Genomic DNA, 20,233 nt, shown 5'->3' on the forward strand with positions numbered 1-20,233 from the left:
AGCAGGTATTATGGCACAGTTTGACTCTTCTCTTCTGTGGCTAGCAATATTATTAATGCTCACAGCATCGATTACCATTCACCATATTTTTCGGACTATAAGACTCACCTAGGTTTTAGAGGAGAATGGGGGGAGAACCCTGTCCACCTCTGCCCCCGCTCCAGTGAGGCAAGTAAGCTACATTCGGACTATAAGATGCACCCCCATTTTCCTCCCAAATTTGGGGGCAGGGGGTGCGTCTTATAGTTCGAAAAATAAGGTAGTTACTGAATACCAATATTTTAATCTCTAAAACAAACTTTTCTTTTAACCTAGATACCTCCCTGATATCTTGATTCAGATATTTCCCAGACATTCAAATTAACATGTTCAAAGTTAACCCAGAACCCCAAATAAAACTGTTCTTCCCTCTGGCTTCTCCATCTCTAAAATTCGATTCACTATGTATTATGTATATTATTACATAAGTCCCGAACCTGAAAGTGTTTACATTTTTTTACTCCTTCACATACCTCTACCTCCTCTTTCCATTATTTTACTAGATATTATGAATTTTTCCTATAAAATATATCTTAAATTCACCCACTTTTCTCCATCTCCACTGTCACCACACTAACAGCATCTCATCTGGACTATTGTAATAGCCCCTTAACTTGTTTGTTTGTCTGTCTGTCTTTCTGTCTCTGTCCCTTCTTTTTTTTTTTGTAGTACCCCTGACCTTTGAAACAGATTTAATCTCTCCAAAACAGCCAAGAATGATCTTTTAAAAATGTAAATAAATAATTTAATCTTCCTGCTTATAAGTCTTCAAGAGTTTCCAACTACATTTCACACAGTCTATCTACCATTCTTTTCCATGACCTGTACAAGCTGCATGTTCTGGGCCCTGCTTACGTTTGCAGATGTATCTTTAGACCACTTTGCCTTGGCTCACCGGTCACCCCACTCTTTATTACATTATTTCAATGTTCCAAACTCTTCCCTTTTAGAGTCCTTTGTACATGCTATTTCCACTACCTAATACTCTTTCCCCAACTTCATCTGGCTGACTTATTATTCTTTAGCTCTCAGCCTCCATGTCACTCTCCCAGATTGCCCTTTTGTGACTACCCACACTAAACTAATTTCCTTTTCTATTTATTTTTAATTGAAATATATTTCACATATAACATTGTGTAAACTTAAGGTGTACAACATGTTAATTTGATATATTTGTATATAATTGTCATTATAACAATAATTAGCACCTTTGCCATGTCACATGATTATCATTTCTTTCTAATCCTCCACTATTTCTTTATCATGTACTATGATGTTTTTCTTTATTGCCCTTAATGGAACATTTGGTCCTCTTATTTGTTTTCATATTACGGTCTCCATTTCCCCAGTATATTGTTAACACCATGAGAACAGAGGTCTTGTTTATGTTTTTCACTACTGAGTACTCAGGGCCTAACAGGTTTTTGCAAATATTAATAGTAAATAAATGGTTTTTTAATGAGTAAGTGGAAGCACCACAGGCTCTTAATAAATTGATTGTACTTGAGTATTCTCTGTCCACTTCCTCACTTCCCTTTAAAAGGTAAATTTATTCATGTTAATTACTACTTTTCCCTAATCTTCCAGGATATTTATGTGACAAATTGAATTCTCAGATCATTTTTTGTGCTCTTGGTACTTTTCATGTGGCATAACTGTGATTTATAACTTTCATTGATGGTTTCTTTCAGGGAGAACCAGGTAGTATAATTATATCATCACTGCCAGGACCAAAGGGTAACCCAGGACATCCAGGTCCTCCTGGAGTACAAGTAAGCAGTGATTTTCTGCTCCGCAGTACGGATTTAATCACATCACAGCATCACATTTCTTTTCTTTTCAGCCTTTAGTTATAGAAATTATCATCTAAAGTTTGATAGATATTGCATGTACCTTCTACCTGAAGATGAAAGCAATCTGGACCATGGAGAATTTTAAGAAATACTGCCTTGGTCTCTTACTTTTCTATTCAATTTCCACAGAAATACTTGTTTTGGTGTTTGGCAGTGGAAATAGGCTTCGATATTTTTATTCTTGTACTGTGGGGATCAGTAGAATAGCAGGAATAGTCCTGATGATTGTAAATGATCTGATTAAAAATAAAATCAGATTTTATTTTTTGCCCCATTTAAGATATTAGAAGACATCATTTATAACACTATCAGTTATGCATAATAAATGAACATATTTTAGGCTGAAGGAGTATAATGTATGCATCAGTTATAATCTTAAGAAAAACATTATGTTAGCCTACAGATAACATGTATGCATAGAAACAGCAATAAATTTAGAATATTTATATAGATTAAGAAGTCAGTTTCTTGAGGTTTATGTTTCATGAGGATTGATCCAAAAAATAATAATCAGTACTTTCTAATATTTGATCACTAAGATAGCATGTTAGGGACTTTTTTTTAACTACCTTCTCATATACTTATCACCCGTCCATATGCTATTAAGTATCTCAATCTTACCCTTTACCTTTCATAATAATGTAATTTTTGAAGCTACTGAAGAATGCATGCATTATATATATGTATATGTGTGTGTGTTTATATATATATAGAGAGAGAGATAGAAGTGTAACTACCAAATGAACATCTGTGAACCCAGCACAGCATGTAAGAAATAGAATATTAAAAATGACTTTTAATCAACCTGTGGTTTCTGCTTTCTCTGAAGACATAACTATCATCCTGTGTTTTCCATTGGTTCTTAAAAAGTCTTACTACATATGCATATATCTCTAAACCATGAATATCTGGCTTTGCTTTTAAAATAATGTAATATTTTTGTGGTTTTCTGCAAATTTTTCTTTTTTACATGTTAAGGTGCATCCATATGATTGTATGTGATTCTAGTTTATTCAGTTTCACTTCCACAAAACATTTCATTGTGTGAACATACTACAGTTTGTTTCTCCAGTCTCCTATTGTTGAATGTTTGTGTTGCTTTGGGATTTTTTTAAATTGAAAAACAATCCAGGATTTAAACATAGATACAGAATTGGTAGATTTCAAAGCAGTCAAATTTTCAAGATTTTAAGATGCAAAATTGTGCTCCACAACAGTTGTCATTTTCTTATTTTTTGTTCGTTATTCTTACTTCCCTTATCATCTTTAATCTTATTTTTTAATTTTAAAATTATAAAAACCATCTTGAAACTAATAGCCTTACCCTTCCCAGTTCTAGCATAAAAGCCCACTCAAAGCTCATCTTTATCACTTTATTTTCTAAAACTTCCTTATGATATGTTTGCCCCACATTTGTTATCTACCGCTGTAAAACAAGTATTCTAAAAGCTGCATTCTGCCTAGTTGAAATTTTTATAGTTATTCAATCCATTTATTCTTACATATTTCAATGGTTATGATATTGTAGAGCTATAGAACTGTAGAACAGAATTCTGGCAACTACTTAAGTTAAAATTTCATCACTTAGTTCTTTGTACAACACAGTGAAGGTTTTGTCTTGTTCTCACTCTTTACTTTTCTTCCTTTATAACAGGGCCCAGCTGGTCCTGTTGGTGTACCAGGGCCAATTGGTCCTCCAGGACCACCAGGCTTGATGGTAAGATTACTTGTGTAATTTCATTTCTCCCTCTTTTATTTTGATTTCCTTCACAAATATTCATATTATATATGTTATAATATAAATATACTTTATTATAATGCATTTTTAATGTTCACAATCTAGAATATTATTATTTACAAAAGATTTTACAATGTTATCATGAACAATATATGCTAAGTAATTGCTCCTTTGAATTAACCCTGATTCAATAGGTAAAGCCAAGACTTAGATATGACACCAAGGTACAATATATAAATAAATTGGTCCCTTGATATTAAGAGGTGATACATTTTGACAGATAAATGCCTATTTAACTTTTAAAACTTTGAAACATTCTCAAAAGTTTAAAGTCAGATAATATAAAAATAAAACTGGACTAAAAAATTGAACATATACTATTTATTGATTTAGTTTTTTTCTCTTTTCACTTATTATTATTCAAAAACAAATCATCCATGCTCAATTTTGATTTAATGTACTATAATTTTCCCAAGATACAAAGTTTCACAATCTCTTGGAAGTAATAATTTCATGGCTCTAGGTTTAACAACACTGTTAACATTCTATTTTATTTTATTTAGTTTTTATTGAATTTATTGTGGGTGACACTGGTTAACAAAATTAGACATTACAGGTACATAATTCTATAACACATAATCTATACACTATATTCACTGTATTTTGTATTCGCTGCTCCAGTCAAGTCGTGCATCACTATTTATCCCTCCTATACACTCTTCCACCTCCTTCCACCCACCTTCCCCAAGGAAAGCAACACACAGTTGTCATTCCCCATGGGTTTTCTCTCTTCTTTTTTCTCAATCCCTAAACCCTCCTCAACCAAACCACCCTATGACAGCTGTCAGCCTGCTTTCTGTCTATGAGCCTGTCACTATTCTTCAGGTGAATTCATTTTGTTCACTAGATTCCACATATGAGTAAAATCGTATGGTACTTGTCTTTGTCTGACTGGCCTATTTCACTTAACATAATGCTCTCCAGGTTGTTTCATACTGTCACAAAGGGTAAGGTTGAGTAGTAGATTCCATTGTGTAAATGTACCACAGTTTTTTATCCACTCATCTGGTGAACACTTGGGCTGTCTCCAAATATTGGTTATTGTAAATAACACTGCAATGAGCATAGGGGTATAGTCTTTCAAATTAGTATTTTGGGTTTCCCTGAATAAATTCCCAGAAGTAGAATTGCTGAGTCATAAGGTATTTCCATTTTTAATTTTTTGAGGTAACTCCATACTGTTTTCCACAGAGGCTGCACCCGTCTGCATTCCCACCAACAGTGTACTGGGGTTCCGTTTCCTCCACATCCTCGCCAACACTGGTTGTTTGTTGATTTATTGATGATAGCCATTCTGACACTTGTGAGGTGATATCTCATTATAGTTTTAATTTGTGTTTGTCTGATAAGTAGTGGTGTTGAGCATCTTTTCATGTGCCTATTAGCCATCTGTATGTCCTCTTCGGAGAAGTGTCTATTTAGGTTGTTTGCCAATTTTTAATTAGATTGTTTTATTGGTGTCGAATTTTTTAAGTTTTCAATAAATTTTGGATATTAACCCCTATCAAATGTATCATTGCTGAATATGTTCTCCCATTCAATGGTTGTCTTTTTATTTTGTTGATGATTTCCTTTGCTGTGCAAAACCATTTTAGTTTGATGTAGTCCCATTTGTTTATTTTTTTTTCTTTTGCTTCCCTTGCCGGAGGAGACATATCAGAGAAAACATTGCCATGAGAAATGCCTGAGACTTTGCTGCCTGTGTTTTCATCTAGAATTTTTATGGTTTTTACTCTTAACATTTAAGCCTTTCATCAATTTTGCATTTATTCTTGTATAGGGTATAAGAAGGTGTTCTAGTTTTATTTTTTGAAAGTATCTGTCCAATATTCCCAGGACCATTTCTTTTAATTGACTACTTTTACCCAATTATATGTTTTTGCCTCCTTAGTCAAATATTAATTGAGTATAAAAGCTTGGGTTTATTTCTGGGCTTTCTACTCTATTCCATTGATGTATAGGTTTTTTATGTGAGCACCAAGCTGGTTGGATTACTATGGCTTTATAGTATAGTTTAATATCAGGTATTGTGATTCCTCCAACTTGTTCTTCTTTCTCAAGATTGCTCTTACTATTCAGGGTCTTTGGTGGTTCCATATAGATTGTTGGATTATTTGTTCTAGTTCTGTGAAATATGCCATTGGTATCTTGACAGCAATTGTATTGAATCATAGATTTCTTTGGGTCCTATGGACATTGTGTGATGTTAATTCTTCCTATCTTTGAACAAGGCATGTACTTCTACTTATTTATTTTCCTTCTTTTTACAGATTTTATTTATTTATTTCTAGAGAGGGGAGGGGAGGGAGAAAGAGAGGGAGAGGAACACCAATGTGTGGTTGCCTCTCATGTGCCCCTCACTGGGGACTGGGACCGCAACCCAGGCATGTGCCCTGACTGGGAATCGAACAGGCAACTCTTTGGTTTGCAGGCCTGAGCTCAATCCCCTGGGCCACACCAACCAGAGCTGCTGCCACTTATTTTTATGTTACTCATTTTCTTTCATCATTGCCTTATAGTTTTCTGAGTACAGGTCTCTTACCTCATTGGTTAAATTTATTCCTAGATATTTTATTGTTTTTGAAGCAATTGTTTATGGGACAGTTTTCTTAGTTTCCCTTTCTGATAGTGCATTATTAGTGTATAAAAATGCAACTGATCACTGGATATTTGTTTTATACTGCTATAATACTTTACTGAACTCATTAATCAGTTGTAGTAGTTTTTTTTGGTGGAATCTTTACAATTCTCTGTATACAATATCATGTCACCTACAAATAATTACAGTTGTATTTCTTCCTTTTCAATTTGGATGCCTTTTATTTCCCCTTCTTGTCTGACTGATGTTGCTAGGTATTACAGTACTATATTTAATAAGAGTAGTGAAAGCAGAAATCTCTGTTGTGTTCCCAATCTTAAGTGAAATCCTTTTAGTTTTTACCACCTGGAGTATGATGTTGGCTGTGGGTTTGACATATATGGCCTTTATTATGTTGAGGTATGTTCCTTCTATTCCCACTTTTCTGAGAGTTTTTTTTTTATTATAAATAAGTGCTGGATTTTATCAAATACTTTTTCTGAATCTATTGATATGATCATGTGGCTTTTATCCATCTTCTTTTTATTTATGTGGTGCCTCATATTTATTGATTTGCGGGTATTCTACTAATTTTGCATCCCTGGAATAAATCCTAATTGATCACAATGTGTGATCTTTTTAATTTATTACTAGATCAGATTTGCTAACATTTTGTTGAGGGTCTAAGGATTTTGTTTAGCATCTAAGCGCATCAGAGATATTGACCTATAATTTTTTTCTTTCTATTGTTTTTAGCTTGTTTTGGAATTAGGATAATGCTGGCCTCCAAAAATGAGCTTGGGAGTCTTCCGTCCTCTTGAATTTTTTGAAAATGGTTGAAAAGAATAGGTGTTAGCTCTCCTTTGAATGTTTGGTAAAATTCAGCTGTGAAACCATCCTGTCCACGACTTTTGTTGGTGTAGATTTTTTTTTATTACTACTTCAATTTCACTAGTTGTAATCTGTCTATTCATATTCTGGTTTTTCCTGATTCAGTTTTGGAAGACTGTATGGTTCTAGGAATTTATCCTATTTGTCCAGATGGCCAAGTTTGTTGGCATATAGTTGTTCATAACATTTTCTTGCAATCCTTCATATTTTTTTTGGTGTCAATTGTTACTTCTCCTCTTTCATTTCTGATTTACTTATTTGGGTCCTCTCTGTTTTTTTTCTTGATGAATCTAGTTAAAGTTTTGTCAGTCCTCTTCATCTATTCAAAGAACTAGCTCTTGTTTCATTTATCTATTTTTTTTCCTTTTTAGACACTATTTTTTTAATTGTTTCTCTGACCTTTATTATTTCCTTTCTTCTACTCACTTGGGCTTTGTTTGTTCTTTTTCAAGTTATTTTAAATATAAAGTTAGATTGTTTATTTGAGATTTTTCTTGTTTTTTGAGGTAGGCTTGTAATGCTATGAATTTCCCTCATAGATCTGCTTTCACTCCATCCCACAGATTTTTCATTCTTGTGGTCTCATTTTCATTTGTTTCAAGGAATCCTTTCAATATCTTTCTTGATCTTATTTTTAATTAATTCATTGTTTAATAATATGTTATTTAGCCTCCATGTCTTTGGGTGTTTTTCAGTTTTCTCCCAGTGATTGATTTCTACTTTCACACCATTATGGTAAAGAAGATACTGCATATAATTTCAATCTTCCTAAATTTATTTAGACTGTTTTTTTGGCTTAACTTGTAGTCTGTCCTGGGAAATGCTTCATGTGCAATTGAAAAAGAATGTATATTCTGCTGCTTTGTAGTGAAATGCTGTAAAGATATCAGTTAAATCTATCTGATCTATTGTGTCATTTAAGGCCACCATTTTCTTCTTGATTTCCTGTCTGGAACATCTATCACTTGATGTACATGACGTGTTAAAATCCTCTACAATGACTGTATAACTGTCAATCAATCTCTCCCCCTCCCCCCGTCCCCCTCCCCCTCTCTCCCTCTTCCCCTCTTCCTCTCTCTCCATCAAGATTCGATTTACAGCCCAGGCTGGTGTGGCTCAATTGGTTGGAGCATTGTCATATAAACCAGGTCACGAGTTTGATTCCTTGTCAGGGTATATGCCTAGTTTGCAGATTTGGTCCCCAGATGGGGTGCATACAGGAGACAGCCAGTTGGTGTTTCCCTCTCAAATTAGTGTTTTCTCCCTCTTCTCTCTCCCTCCCTTCTCTTCTCTATAAAATCAGTGAGCATGTTTTCAGGTGAAGATTAAAAATAAAAGAAAGATATACTTTACATATTTAGGTGCTCCTATGTTCAGTTCATATATGTTTATTAGGGTTATATCCTCTTGCTGGACTGCTCCCTTTATCCTTATGAGCTGTCCTTATTTCTCTCTTACTATAGCCATTATTTTAAAGCTTATTTTGTCAGATATAAGTATTGCTACTCCAACTTTTTTTTTCATTTCTATTTCCATGAAATACCTTTTTTCATATCTTTATTATTAGTCTATGTGTATCTTTTGTTATCAGCTATGTTTCTTGTAGATAGCATATATATATGGGTCTTGTTTTCTTACCCATTTAGCTACCCTATGTCTTTTGATGTCTTTGTCCCTGCTGTTGGCATTTAAGATATTTACATTTTTAAATATAGAATCTTTATTATATTTTTCCATTACCATTTAGTTCCCTTATACCCTCTCCTCCCAGCAATCAACACACTGTTGTCCATGTCCATGAGTCCTTTTTCCCTTAGTTCTCAATCCCTCTACCCCCTAACCTCCCCACCCCACAACACACTAGCTGTCATCTGTTCTCCATCTATGAGTCTTTCTCTGTTTTGCTTGTTAGTTCAGTTTGTTTGTTAGATTCCACATATGAGTGAAATCCTATGGTATTTGTCTTCTCTGACTGGCTTATTTCACTTAGCATAATGTTCTCCATGTCCATCCATACTGTCACAAAGGATAAAATTTTCTTCTTTTTATGGCAGAGTAGTATTCCATTGTGTAAATCTCATAGTTGTTTTATCCACTCATCGATTGATGCATACTTAGGCAGCTTCAATATCTTGGCAATTGTAAATAACACTTCAATGAACATAGGGGTGCTTGTGTTCTTTCAAATTAGTGTTTTCCAGGCACATAGAGCAATGGAACAGAATAGAGAGCCCAGAAATAAACCCAAGTCTTTACAGTCAATTAATATTTGACAAAGGAGGCAGGAGCATAAAATGGAGCAAAAATAGCCTCTTCAACAAACGGTGTTGGGAGATCTGGACAGCTATGTGCAAAAAAATGAAACTCGATCACCAACTTACACCATACACAAAAATAAACTCAAGATGGATAAAATAATTAAATATAAGTCGTAACACCATAAAAGTCATAGAGGAAAACATTGGCAGGAAAATCTCAGACATTCCACGCAGCAACATCCTCAGACATGTCCCCTAAAGCAAGGTGCATAAAGGAAAGAATAAACAAATGGGACCTCATCAAAAGAAAAAGCATCTGCATGGCTAAAGAAAACAGCATTAAAATGGAAGGAGAACCAACAGTATGGGAAAACATATTTGCCAATGATACCTCTGACAAGGGCCTGATCTCCAAAATATATAAAGAACTCACACGACTCCACTCCAGGAAGACAAACAACCCAATTAAAAAATGGGCAAAGGACTTGAACAGACACTCTCCAAGTAAGACATACAGAGGGCCCAGAGACATATGAAAAGATGCTCAGCATCACTAGCCATCAGAGAGATGCAAATTAAAACCACAATGAGGTACCATCTCTCACTGGTCAGAGTGGCCAACAGAAACAAATCCACAAACAAATGTTGGAGAGGTTGCGGAGAAAAGGGAACCCTAGTGCACTGTTGGCGGGAATGCAGACTGGTGAGGCCACTGTGGAAAACAGTATGGAATTTCCTCAGAAAACTAAAAATGGAACTGCCCTTTGACCCAGCAGTTCCGCTGCTGGGATTATACCCTAATAACCCTGAAACACCTATCCAAAGAACCTATGCACCCCAACGTTCATAGCAGCACAATTTACAATAGCCAAGTACTGGAAGCAACCTAAGTGCCCATCAGCAAATGAGTGGATCCAAAAACCATGGTATATTTACACAATGGAATTCTATGCAGCAGAGACAAAGAAGAAGTTCATACCCTTTGCAACAGCATGGATGGAACTGGAGAGCATTATGCTAAGTGAAATAAGCCAGGTGGTGAGGGACAATTACCATATGATCTCACCTTTAACTGGAACATAATCAACAGAAGAAAAAAGCAAACAAAATATAACCAGAGACATTGAAGTTAAGAACAATCTAATAATAGCCAAATGGGACAAGGGAAGGGACAGTGGGGAGAAGGGTTTTCAGGGTCTACTACAAAGAACACATGGACAAAATCAAAGGGGAGGGTGGAGGTGGGGGAGGGAGGTGGGCTCAGCTGGGGTGGGGTATAGGGATGGGGAGAAAATACAGACAACTGTAATTGAATAACAATAAAAAATAAAAAAAATTAGTGTTTTCGGTTCCTTTGCATATATTCTCAGAAGTGGGATCACTGGGTAAAAATGCAGATACATATTTAATTTGTTGAGGTACCATATTTTTCAGACTATGAGACACACTGGACCATAAGATGCACCTAGGTTTTAGAGGGGTAATATAGGGGAAAAATCTCTGCTCCATAGCCGCCCCCTACCCCCATGAGCTAGGCAAGCTACATTTGGACTATAAGATACACCCCAACTTCCTCCCAGATTGGGGGTGGGAGTGCATCTTACAGTCTGAAAAATGTGGTGTCTCCATACTGCTTTCTACAGTTGGCTGCACTGTGCATTCCTGCCAATAGTGCAAAGGGTTTCCCCTTTCTCCACATCCTCTCCAGCACTTGTTATTTGTGGCTTTATTAAGGATAGCCATTCTGACTGGTGTGAGGTGATATCTCATTGTGGTTTTAATTTGCATTTCTCTGATGATTTGTGATGTTGGGCATCTTTTCATATGTCTCTGGGCCCTCTGTATGTCCTCTTTGGAGAACTGTCTGTTCAGGTCCTTTGTCCATTTGTTAACTTTTTGGGATTTTTTTTTGTGTTGAATTTTGTAAGTACTTTATAAATTTTGTGTATTAACTCCTTATCATATGTTTCAGTGAATATGTTTTCCCATTCTATGGGTTATCTTTTTATTTTGTTGATGATTTTCTTTGCTGTTCAAAAACTTTTGAGTGTCCTTGGTTATAAGGCTTCTCTCCAGCTAATGTTTAGTTGGTTATTCAGGATGATTTCTCTGCAATTCAGTTGTAATTCCATATTGATCCTGGGAGGAGGTTAGTGTAGATTTCATTTACTCCTCTGCCATCTTAGATCACTCAAGCCATTTACATTTAAAATAATTATTGATAGGTATATATTTATTGCCATTTTATTCTTTTAACTATGTTCTTCTGGGTTTTTTTCTTCTTCTTAAAGAAGGACTTTTAACATTTCTTGTAATATTGGTTTGGAGGTAATAAACTCTTTTAGTTTTTTTCTTGTCTGGGTAGCTCTTAAGTTCTCCTACAATTTTAAATGATAGCCTTATTAGGTAAAGTAGTCTTGGTTGTAGACGTTTCCTTTTCATCACTTTGAATATTTCGTGACAGTCCCTTCTGATGTGAAATGTTTCTGTTGAGAAATCAGCTGATGTTATTATGGGAGCTCCCTTGTAGCAAACCAAATGTCTTTTTCTTGTGGCTTTTAAGATTCTTTGTCTTTAACCTTTGCCAATTTAATTATGATGTGTCTGGGTGTGGGCCTCTTTGGGTTCATCTTGTTTGGGACTCTGTACTTTCTGAACTTGTGTATTTTTTTCTTTCACCAGATTAAGGACGTTTTCAGTCATTATTTCTTCAAATAGGTTCTTAATCCCTGCTCATTCTCTTCTCCTTCTGGAATTCCCATGAGCAGATATTGTTACACTTCATGTTGTCCTAAAGATTTCTTAAGCTCTCCTCATTCTTTTTAATTCATTTTTTCTTTTGCTGCTCTGCCTGGGTGTTTGTTTTTCTTCCTTCTCTTCCAAATTGCTGATTCAATCCTCTTCTTCATCTAATCTATTGTTTATTCCTTCCAGTATATTACTTATATCAGATATTGCATTCTTTATTTCTGACTGGTCTTTTTTATGGTTTCTATGTCTTTGTCCATGCTGTTGGGCATTCCTATAATCATTACTCTAAGCTCTGTGTTTGATAAATTGCTTGCCTCCCTTTTGTTTAGTTTTTATTCTGGAAAATGCTCTTGTTCTTTCATTGTGGCATATTTCTTTGTCTTCCCATTTTGGCTGCCTCTTTATGTTTGTTCCTATGTATTAGGTAGTTCTGCAAAGATTCTGATTCAGACCTATGTCAGATGCTGCCTGTGACTGGCTCTGGACAACTAGTTTGGGGCTATCAATGATCTACAGCTTCTGTGGCTCTCTATGCTGAGCTTAGGTGTGTACAGAAAGAATTAGGCTATACACTGAGGCAGGCTTTTACCAGCACTGGGCCTGGGGGAAGTCAGCTAGTCTCAAAGCTCCTGGAGATCCCCCTTCACCTTCAGGATTTCTGTCAGCCTTAATCACTTAATCACTGAAAGTGCCTCCAGCTGCAGTCAGCTTAAGCACTACAGGGTGGGGCAAGAGAGGTTCTCCTGGGTGGAGCTATTGCTTCCCCTCAGGCTGAAGCCACATGATTGGGAGTGCTCTTCCAGAGAAAGATGGCTTCTTCAGTATGGGGAATAACTCAGCACAGGGATCTTGGTGACTGTTCCTTTACTTCACTCCCAAGAGACACTACACGTCTTTACTGCACTCTGCCAGGGTAAATGGCTGGGAATGAAATTATGAGTGTTGGACTTTTAAGAGGCTCTCTGCATCTCTAGCCATCGCTCCCTGATGGACAGAAACCTTGTTGCTTTTCACAGCCAGATATTTGGGTTCTTTTCCTGGTTCTGATGCTGTAGGCTGGGGAGCCCAGCTTGATGTTTATGCCACACTTTTTAAGGGGAGCCCCCTCCTGGCTGCTTAAATATCCCTCCAGCACTTCAACTGTTGCCCGTGGGAGCCCAACCAGCCCTCTCCTGACTCTGCACTCACTACAGGTCTTGTTGTGATTGTTAGACTTCTCTCCAGCTAGTGTTCAGTAGTTATTGAGGGTGATTTCTCTATAATTTAGTTGTAGGTCCAGTTTGGTCCTGGGAGGGCATTAATGTAGCTTCCACATACTCCATTATCATCTTGGATCCTCAAAACTGTAAACATTTTATTTTCTTTAATTCTACTATATTTTTATTTGTTTTAATTATTTTATTGTTGTTCAATTACAGGTGGGTATTTTCTCCCCACCCACCCCCACCTCAGTCAAACTCACTGCCCTCCCTTGCTTCCATCCTCCCCCTTGGTTTTGTCCATGTGTCCTTCATAGTTGTTCCTAAAAACCCTTCTCCCCATTGTCCCTTCTCCCTCCCCTCTGGCTATTGTTAGATTGTTCTTAATTTCAAAGTCCCTGGTTATATTTTATTTGTTTGTTCTTTCGTTGATTATGTTCCAGTTAAAGGTGAGATCAGATGGTATTTGTCCCTCACCACCTGGCTTATTTCACTTAGCATAATGCTCTCCAGTTCCATCCATGCTGTTGCAAAGGATAGGAATTCCTTATTTCTCTCTGCTGTGTAGTATTCCATTCTGTAAACGTATGATAGTTTTTTTATCCACTCACTTACTAAAGGGCACTTGGCTAAGAACATTGGGGTGCATGGATTCTTTTGGATTGGTGTTTCAGGGCTCTTAGGGTATAATCCCACCAGTGTAATTGCTGAGTCAAAAGGCAGTTCCATTTTTAGTTTTCTGAGGGAATTCCATACTGTTTTCCACAGTTGCTGCACCAATCTGCATCCCCACCAACAGTGCACTAGGGTTCCCTTTTCTCCATATCCTCTCCAACACTTGTTTGTTGATTTGTTTATGATGGTCATTCTGATCGATGTGAAGTAGTACCTCATTATGGTTTTAATTTGCATCTGTCTGATGGCTAGTGATGCTGAACATCTTTTCATATGTCTCTGGCCCCTCTGTATGTCCTCCTTAGAGAAGAGTCTGTTGAAGTCTTTAGCCCATTTTTTAATGGGTTTTTTTTTCTTCCTCGAGTGGAGTCGTGTGAGTTTTTTATACATTTTGGAGCTCAGACCCTTGTCTGAGGTATCATTGGCAAATATGTTTTCGCATATGGTTGGTTCACTTTTCATTTTAATGCTGTTTTCTTTAGCCACGCAGAAGCTTTTTAATTTGATGAGGTCCCATTTATTTATTTTTGCCTTTATGCACCTTTCTTTAGGGGACATATCAGTGAAGATGATGCTGCAAGGAATGTTTGACATTTTCCTGCTGATGTGTGCCTCGAGGACTTTTATGGTGTAACGACTTATATTTAAGTCTTTTATCCATTTTGAATAAATTTTTGTTTATGGTGTAAGTTGGTGCTTGAGTTTCATTTTTTTACATGTAGCTTCCAGATCTCCCATCAGCATTTGTTGAAGAGGCTATTTTTGCTACCTTTTATGCTGCTGCCCCCTTTGTCAAATATTAATTGGCCATAGAGACTTGGGTTTATTTCTGGGCTCTCTGTTCTGTTCCATTGGTCTATGTGCCTGTTTTTTTGCCAGTACCAGGCTGTTTTGATTACAGTGGCCTTGTAATACAGTTTGATATCAGGTATTGTGATCCCTCCTACTTTGCTCTTCTTTGTCAAAATTGCTGCAGCTATTTGGGGTCATTTCTGGTTCCATATACATTTTTGAAGTGTTTGTTCTATATCTGTGAAATATGCCATTGGTACTTTAATAGGTATTGCATTGACTCTATACATTGCTTTGGGTAGTATCGACATTTTGATGATGTTAATTCTTCCAGTCCATGAACTTGGTATATGTTTCCATTTGTTTGTGTGTTCCTTAATTTCTTTCTTCAGTGTTGTGTAGGTTTCTTAGTATAGATCTTTTACTCCCTGCTTAGGTTTATTCCTAGGTATTTTATTTTTCTTGTTTCTATATCAAATGGTTTCTTTTTCCTGATTTTTGTTTTTGATGTTGCATTGTCGGTATGCAAAAACGCCTTTGATTTCTGGATATTGACTTTGTATCACGCTGTTTTGCCAAATTCATTTATTAGGACAAGCAGCTTTTTGGTGGAGTCTGTAGGATTTTCTATGTACAGTATCAAATCACCTGCAAACAATGACAGTTTCATTTCCTCATTTCCAATTTTGATACCTTTTATTTCGTTGTCTGATCACTGTGGCTAGGACTTCCAATACTGTGTTGAACAGGTGTGCTGAGAGAGGGCATCCTTGTCTTGTTCCTGATCTTAGTGGGAAAGTTTTCAGTTTTCACCCATTGAGTATGATGTGGGCTGTAGGTCTCTCCTATATGGCCTTTATTATGTTGAGGAATGATCCCTCTATTTCTACTTTGCTCAGTGTTTTTATCATAAATGGGTGCTGTATCTTATCAAATGCTTTTTCCCCATGTATTGATATGATCATGTGATTTTTGTCTTTAGTTTTGTTTATGTGACCTGTTAGGTTTTTTGATTTGCAAATATTGTGCCATCTTGCTTCCCTGGGATCAATCCCACCTGGTCATGGTGTACGATCTTTTCAACGTATTGCTGGATGCGGTTTGGCAATATTTTGTGGAGGATTTTAGTGCCTATGTTCATCAGCCATATTGGCCTGAAGTTTACACTCTTTGTTATGTCTTTATTTGGTTTTGGGAGTAGGATGATACTGGCTTCATAAAAAGAGTTTGGGAGTCTTTCATCTTCTTAAATTTTTTGGAATAATCTACAAAGGATAGGGGTTAGCTGTTCCTTAAATGCTTTGTAGAATTCTCCTGTGAAACCATCTGGTCCAGGGCTTTTATGTGTCAGAAGTTTTTTGATTATTGCTTCAATTTCATCAACTGTTATTGTTCTGTTCAGGCTTTCTACTTCTTCTTCATTCACTTTTGCAAGATTATATTTTTCTAGAAAATTATCCATTTCACCCAGGTTTTCAAATTTCTTGTCATATACTTCTTCATAGTAATTTCTTACAATCCTTTGTATTTCTGTGGTATCAGTTGTAATCTCTTCTCTTTCATTTCTGATTGTGTTTATTTGGATGCTCTCTCTTTTCTCCTTGATGATCCTGCGTAAAGGCTTCTCAATTTTGTTTATCTTTTCAAAGAACCAGCTCTTGAATTTATTGATTCTTAGAATTGTACTTTTACTGTCTATGTCATATAATTCTGCTCTGATCTTGGTTATTTCCTTTCTTCTACTTGCTCTGGGCTTTCTTTGTTGTTCCTCGAGTTGTTGTAGGCATAGGGTTAGGTTGTTTACTTGAAATATTTCTATCGTTTTTAGGTAGACCTGTATCATTATGAACTTCCCTCTCTGGACTGCCTTTGCTGTGTCCATAAGTTTTGGATTGTTGTGAGTTAATTTTCATTTTTTTCCAGAAACTTTTTGATTTCTTCCCTAATCTCATTCTTGACCCATTCATTGTTTAATAGCATGCTATTCAGTCCCCATGAGTTTGATTGTTTTGGGGTTTCTTTTCCTTGAGGTTCGTTTCTAATTTCATTTCCTTGTGGTTAGAGAAAATGATTGATATGATTTCAATTTTCTTGAATTTGTTGTGGCTTGTTTTGTTTCCTATTATGTGGTCTCTCTTTGAAAATGTTCCATGTGCATTTGAAAATAATGTGTATTTTGCTTCTTTGGGATGAAAGGCTCTCTCTATATTTATCAGTTAAGTCCATTTCATCTAGGATATTTTTCAGTGACACAATATCTTTGTTGATATTTTGTTTGGAAGATCTGTTCATTTTTGACCGTGAGGTGTTGAAATCCCTACTATAATTGTGTTTCTGTCAATATCTTTGTTGATGTCCTCGAAGGTTTTCTTTATTTATTTGGGTGCTGTTGTGTTGGGTGCATATATATTTACAATGTTTATGTCTTCTTGGTGGATTCTTCCCTTGAGTATTATGAAGTGACCTTCTGGGTCTCGTTTTATGGCTCTTTTTTTGTAGTCTATTTTGTCTAATATGAGTATTGCTACCCTGGCTTTTTTATCCTGTCCATTTGCTTGGAAAATTTGTTTCCAGCCCTTCACTTTCAGTCTGTGTAGGTCTTTTGTTCTGAGGTGGGTCTCTTGTAGGCAGCATATGTTTGGGTCATGTTTTTTTATGCATTCCACTATTCTGTGTCTTTTGATTGGGGCATTTAATCCATATACATTTAAGGTTATCATTGATAGTTACTTATTCATTGCCATTTATTTGGACCTGTGTTTCTCTCTCTCTCTCTCTCTCTCTTCCTTTCTTTCCTTAAAGCAGTCCATTTAGCATCTCTTGCAGAGCTGGTTTGGTGGAGCTGTATTCTTTTAGACTTCTTTTGTCTGGGAAGCCAATTATTTGGCCTTTTATCTTGATTGAGAGCCTTGCTGGGTAAAGTAACCTTGGTTGCAGGCCTCTGGTTCTCATTACTTGGAATATTTTTTGCCATTCTTTTCTGGCTTGGAGTGTTTCCATTGAGAAGTCAGCTGATAGTCTTATTGGTGCACCCTTGTATGTTACTTCTTGTTTCTCCTTTGCTGACTTTGAGATTCTCTCTTTGTCTTGGAGTTTTGCCATTTTAATTATGGTATATGTTGAAGTGGGCCTGTTTTGGTTCTTCTTGACTGAGACTCTCTGTGTTTCCCGGATTTGTGTGACATTTTCTCTCATCAAACTAGGGAAATTTATCATCATTACTTTTTCAAACAGGTTTTCTATCCCTTGCTCTTCCTCTTCTCCATCTGACATCCCTATTATGCAGATATTATTACATTTCATTTTGTCCTACATATCTGTTAACTTCTCTTCATTCTTCCTGAGCCTCTTTTTCTTTTCTTGCTCTTCTTCGGTATTGTTTTCTACCTTGTCCTCCGGATTGCTGATTCGATCCTCTGCTTCATGTGTCCTGCTTTTGATTCCTTCTACTGTATTCTTTAGTTCTTCAAATGAAGAATTGTATTCTTCATTTCCTCTTGGCCCTTGTTGATAGTTTCTATTTCCTTTTTCATGTTGATATAGTTTGCAGTGAGTTTATTACAGTTTCCCTGTAGGTTTTTGTAATTCTCTGTGAGCTTGTTGAGCTTCCTGATAACCATTGCTTTGAGCTCAATATCTGATAGTTGACTTGCCTCTGTTTCATTTAGCATTCTTTCTGAGGCTTCCTCTTTTACTTTCATTTGGGGATTGTTTCTTTGTCTTCCCATTGTTTGTGAGACTCTTCTTGTTGGCCTGTGCTTCTTAAATTTATCTATTCTGACTCCCTGGGTTTAGTGTGTGAATTTCTATGGTACAAATCCTGTGAGATTTAGTGTTGTAGACTCCTTGATCTCCTGAGCTTGCTGGTCTTTGGCTGTTGTTTATGTTGGCTCTCTGTATGTCTTTGTGTTTTGATTGTTTTGGGGTCATTCTTTGGTGTGTCCTTCCCTCCTGCTGGTTAACTGAAGGTCATGCCATCCACCACCTCTCGTCTTCTGTTGTGCAGGTGTGGACAGGTTGTGTTGAAGCTGGTTCTTCTGTGTGTACAAAATTTTGAGGCTTCTCTCTCGATCTTGTGCAGTTGTTTGTTATGGGTAATTTCCGTACCATTTAGTTGTATTTCCAGATAGGTCCTGGTTGAGTTAGTGTGGCTTCCACTCTGTCGTTCATCTTCCTCTGTTCTTATCTGTTGGTGGTTCCTTTGTTGGTGGGTTTCCTCTTCCAGCAAGTATCCTTGTGTTCACAGCTGCAATGTACTCTTTTTTGTGATCATTTGGAAGGCGAAGACAAAATGGTTTAAGACTGCGGGAGTGCATTCTATGGTATTTAAAGTACCAACCCATATAAAAGAGATAGGAGATCGTTTGGATATGTATAATGTTAACCATGATATTTTACCCAACTAACCACTTTTTAGAAAGAGTGTAATAAAGATAAGAGTCTTGTTAGCAGTGGAAGGATTGTGAGTTGGATCTAGAAAGCAGTGAGCTTGTGGAAGGTCAGAATATGAGGTAAAGTGAGAGTAAAGGGTAGAAAATAGGTGTAATGTGTTAGAGCATAGAGTTAACCACACCAATAATAAAGTTCAGGAAACAATGAAGTGAGCTAAGATCTGGGAGGGATGCTGTGTAGTATTTACAATTGTATGGAACAGCTATTATTTACAATAGTAATGGAGCAACAATCATACGACAGAATATATGTGATCTGAATAACAAGAATAGGAAGTACAAGACCTAGATAGAGTAGTGGTCTATTGGAACATAAGTGAAGTGAAAGACAGGAAATTAAAAATACAATATTAAAGAGAGAACAAGGGAAACCAGTCAAAGAATGCAATTTAACAAACCAAGCATAGAAGACTAAACAGAAAGAATAATAATAAGAAAACTAATAAAATATAAGATATAAGAATAATGAAAAAATAATAATACAAATATGCAATTACCTACAAGTTCTCTGGAGTAGCAAAGCAAAATTTTTCTCACTGTCTCAGTTGTTGGGACGACCCCTCTTTGGGTCTAACTCTGGTCTTTTCACAGCTCCAGGTGTTATATTGTCTCACTTGCTGGAATTTAAAAAAAAATGGAAGGAAAGAAAGGAAGAGGGAATTAAAAAAAAAAAAAAGCTTCCTGGGGGCTTTAAATCAGTCGAGGCAGTTCTGTTGGTCTTCTTGGCTGCTTCTGGCTGAGGGGGATTGGCTTCACTTTTCTCCCTTCCTGAGCATCACTCTTCGCAGTTGCCCAGCTTCCAGCCCAGTTCCTCAGTTTGCTGCCGGGCCCCCAGTGCCTTTCTGCGCCCAGCCTAAGCCTTCAGTCCACCAGTTGTGCTGTCCTGGAGGTGCACCATTTAGGTGCAACTCACACACCATCTCGCTCTTTGCTGTCCTAGATGCTAGG

The 20,233-nt window shown here is 36.6% G+C and overlaps 1 protein-coding gene across 2 annotated transcripts in view; it reads left to right on the forward strand.

The window, feature by feature from the left end:
• COL4A5 (collagen type IV alpha 5 chain) overlaps positions 1 to 20,233 on the forward strand; it is a 324,804-nt gene that overhangs the window by 167,158 nt on the left and 137,413 nt on the right. The window contains exons 9-10 of one of the 2 annotated variants that reach the window (XM_024551615.3): positions 1,731 to 1,811; positions 3,547 to 3,609. In XM_024551615.3, coding sequence (XP_024407383.2) covers positions 1,731 to 1,811; positions 3,547 to 3,609 — 144 coding nt within the window. Of the gene's footprint in view, positions 1 to 1,730; positions 1,812 to 3,546; positions 3,610 to 4,989; positions 4,999 to 20,233 lie in introns of those variants that run through there. The other variant, XM_053917134.1, reaches the window with a different exon arrangement.

Source organism: Desmodus rotundus, chromosome X (assembly GCF_022682495.2).
Source record: "Desmodus rotundus isolate HL8 chromosome X, HLdesRot8A.1, whole genome shotgun sequence".
In the NCBI taxonomy this organism is placed as follows: domain Eukaryota; kingdom Metazoa; phylum Chordata; class Mammalia; order Chiroptera; family Phyllostomidae; genus Desmodus; species Desmodus rotundus.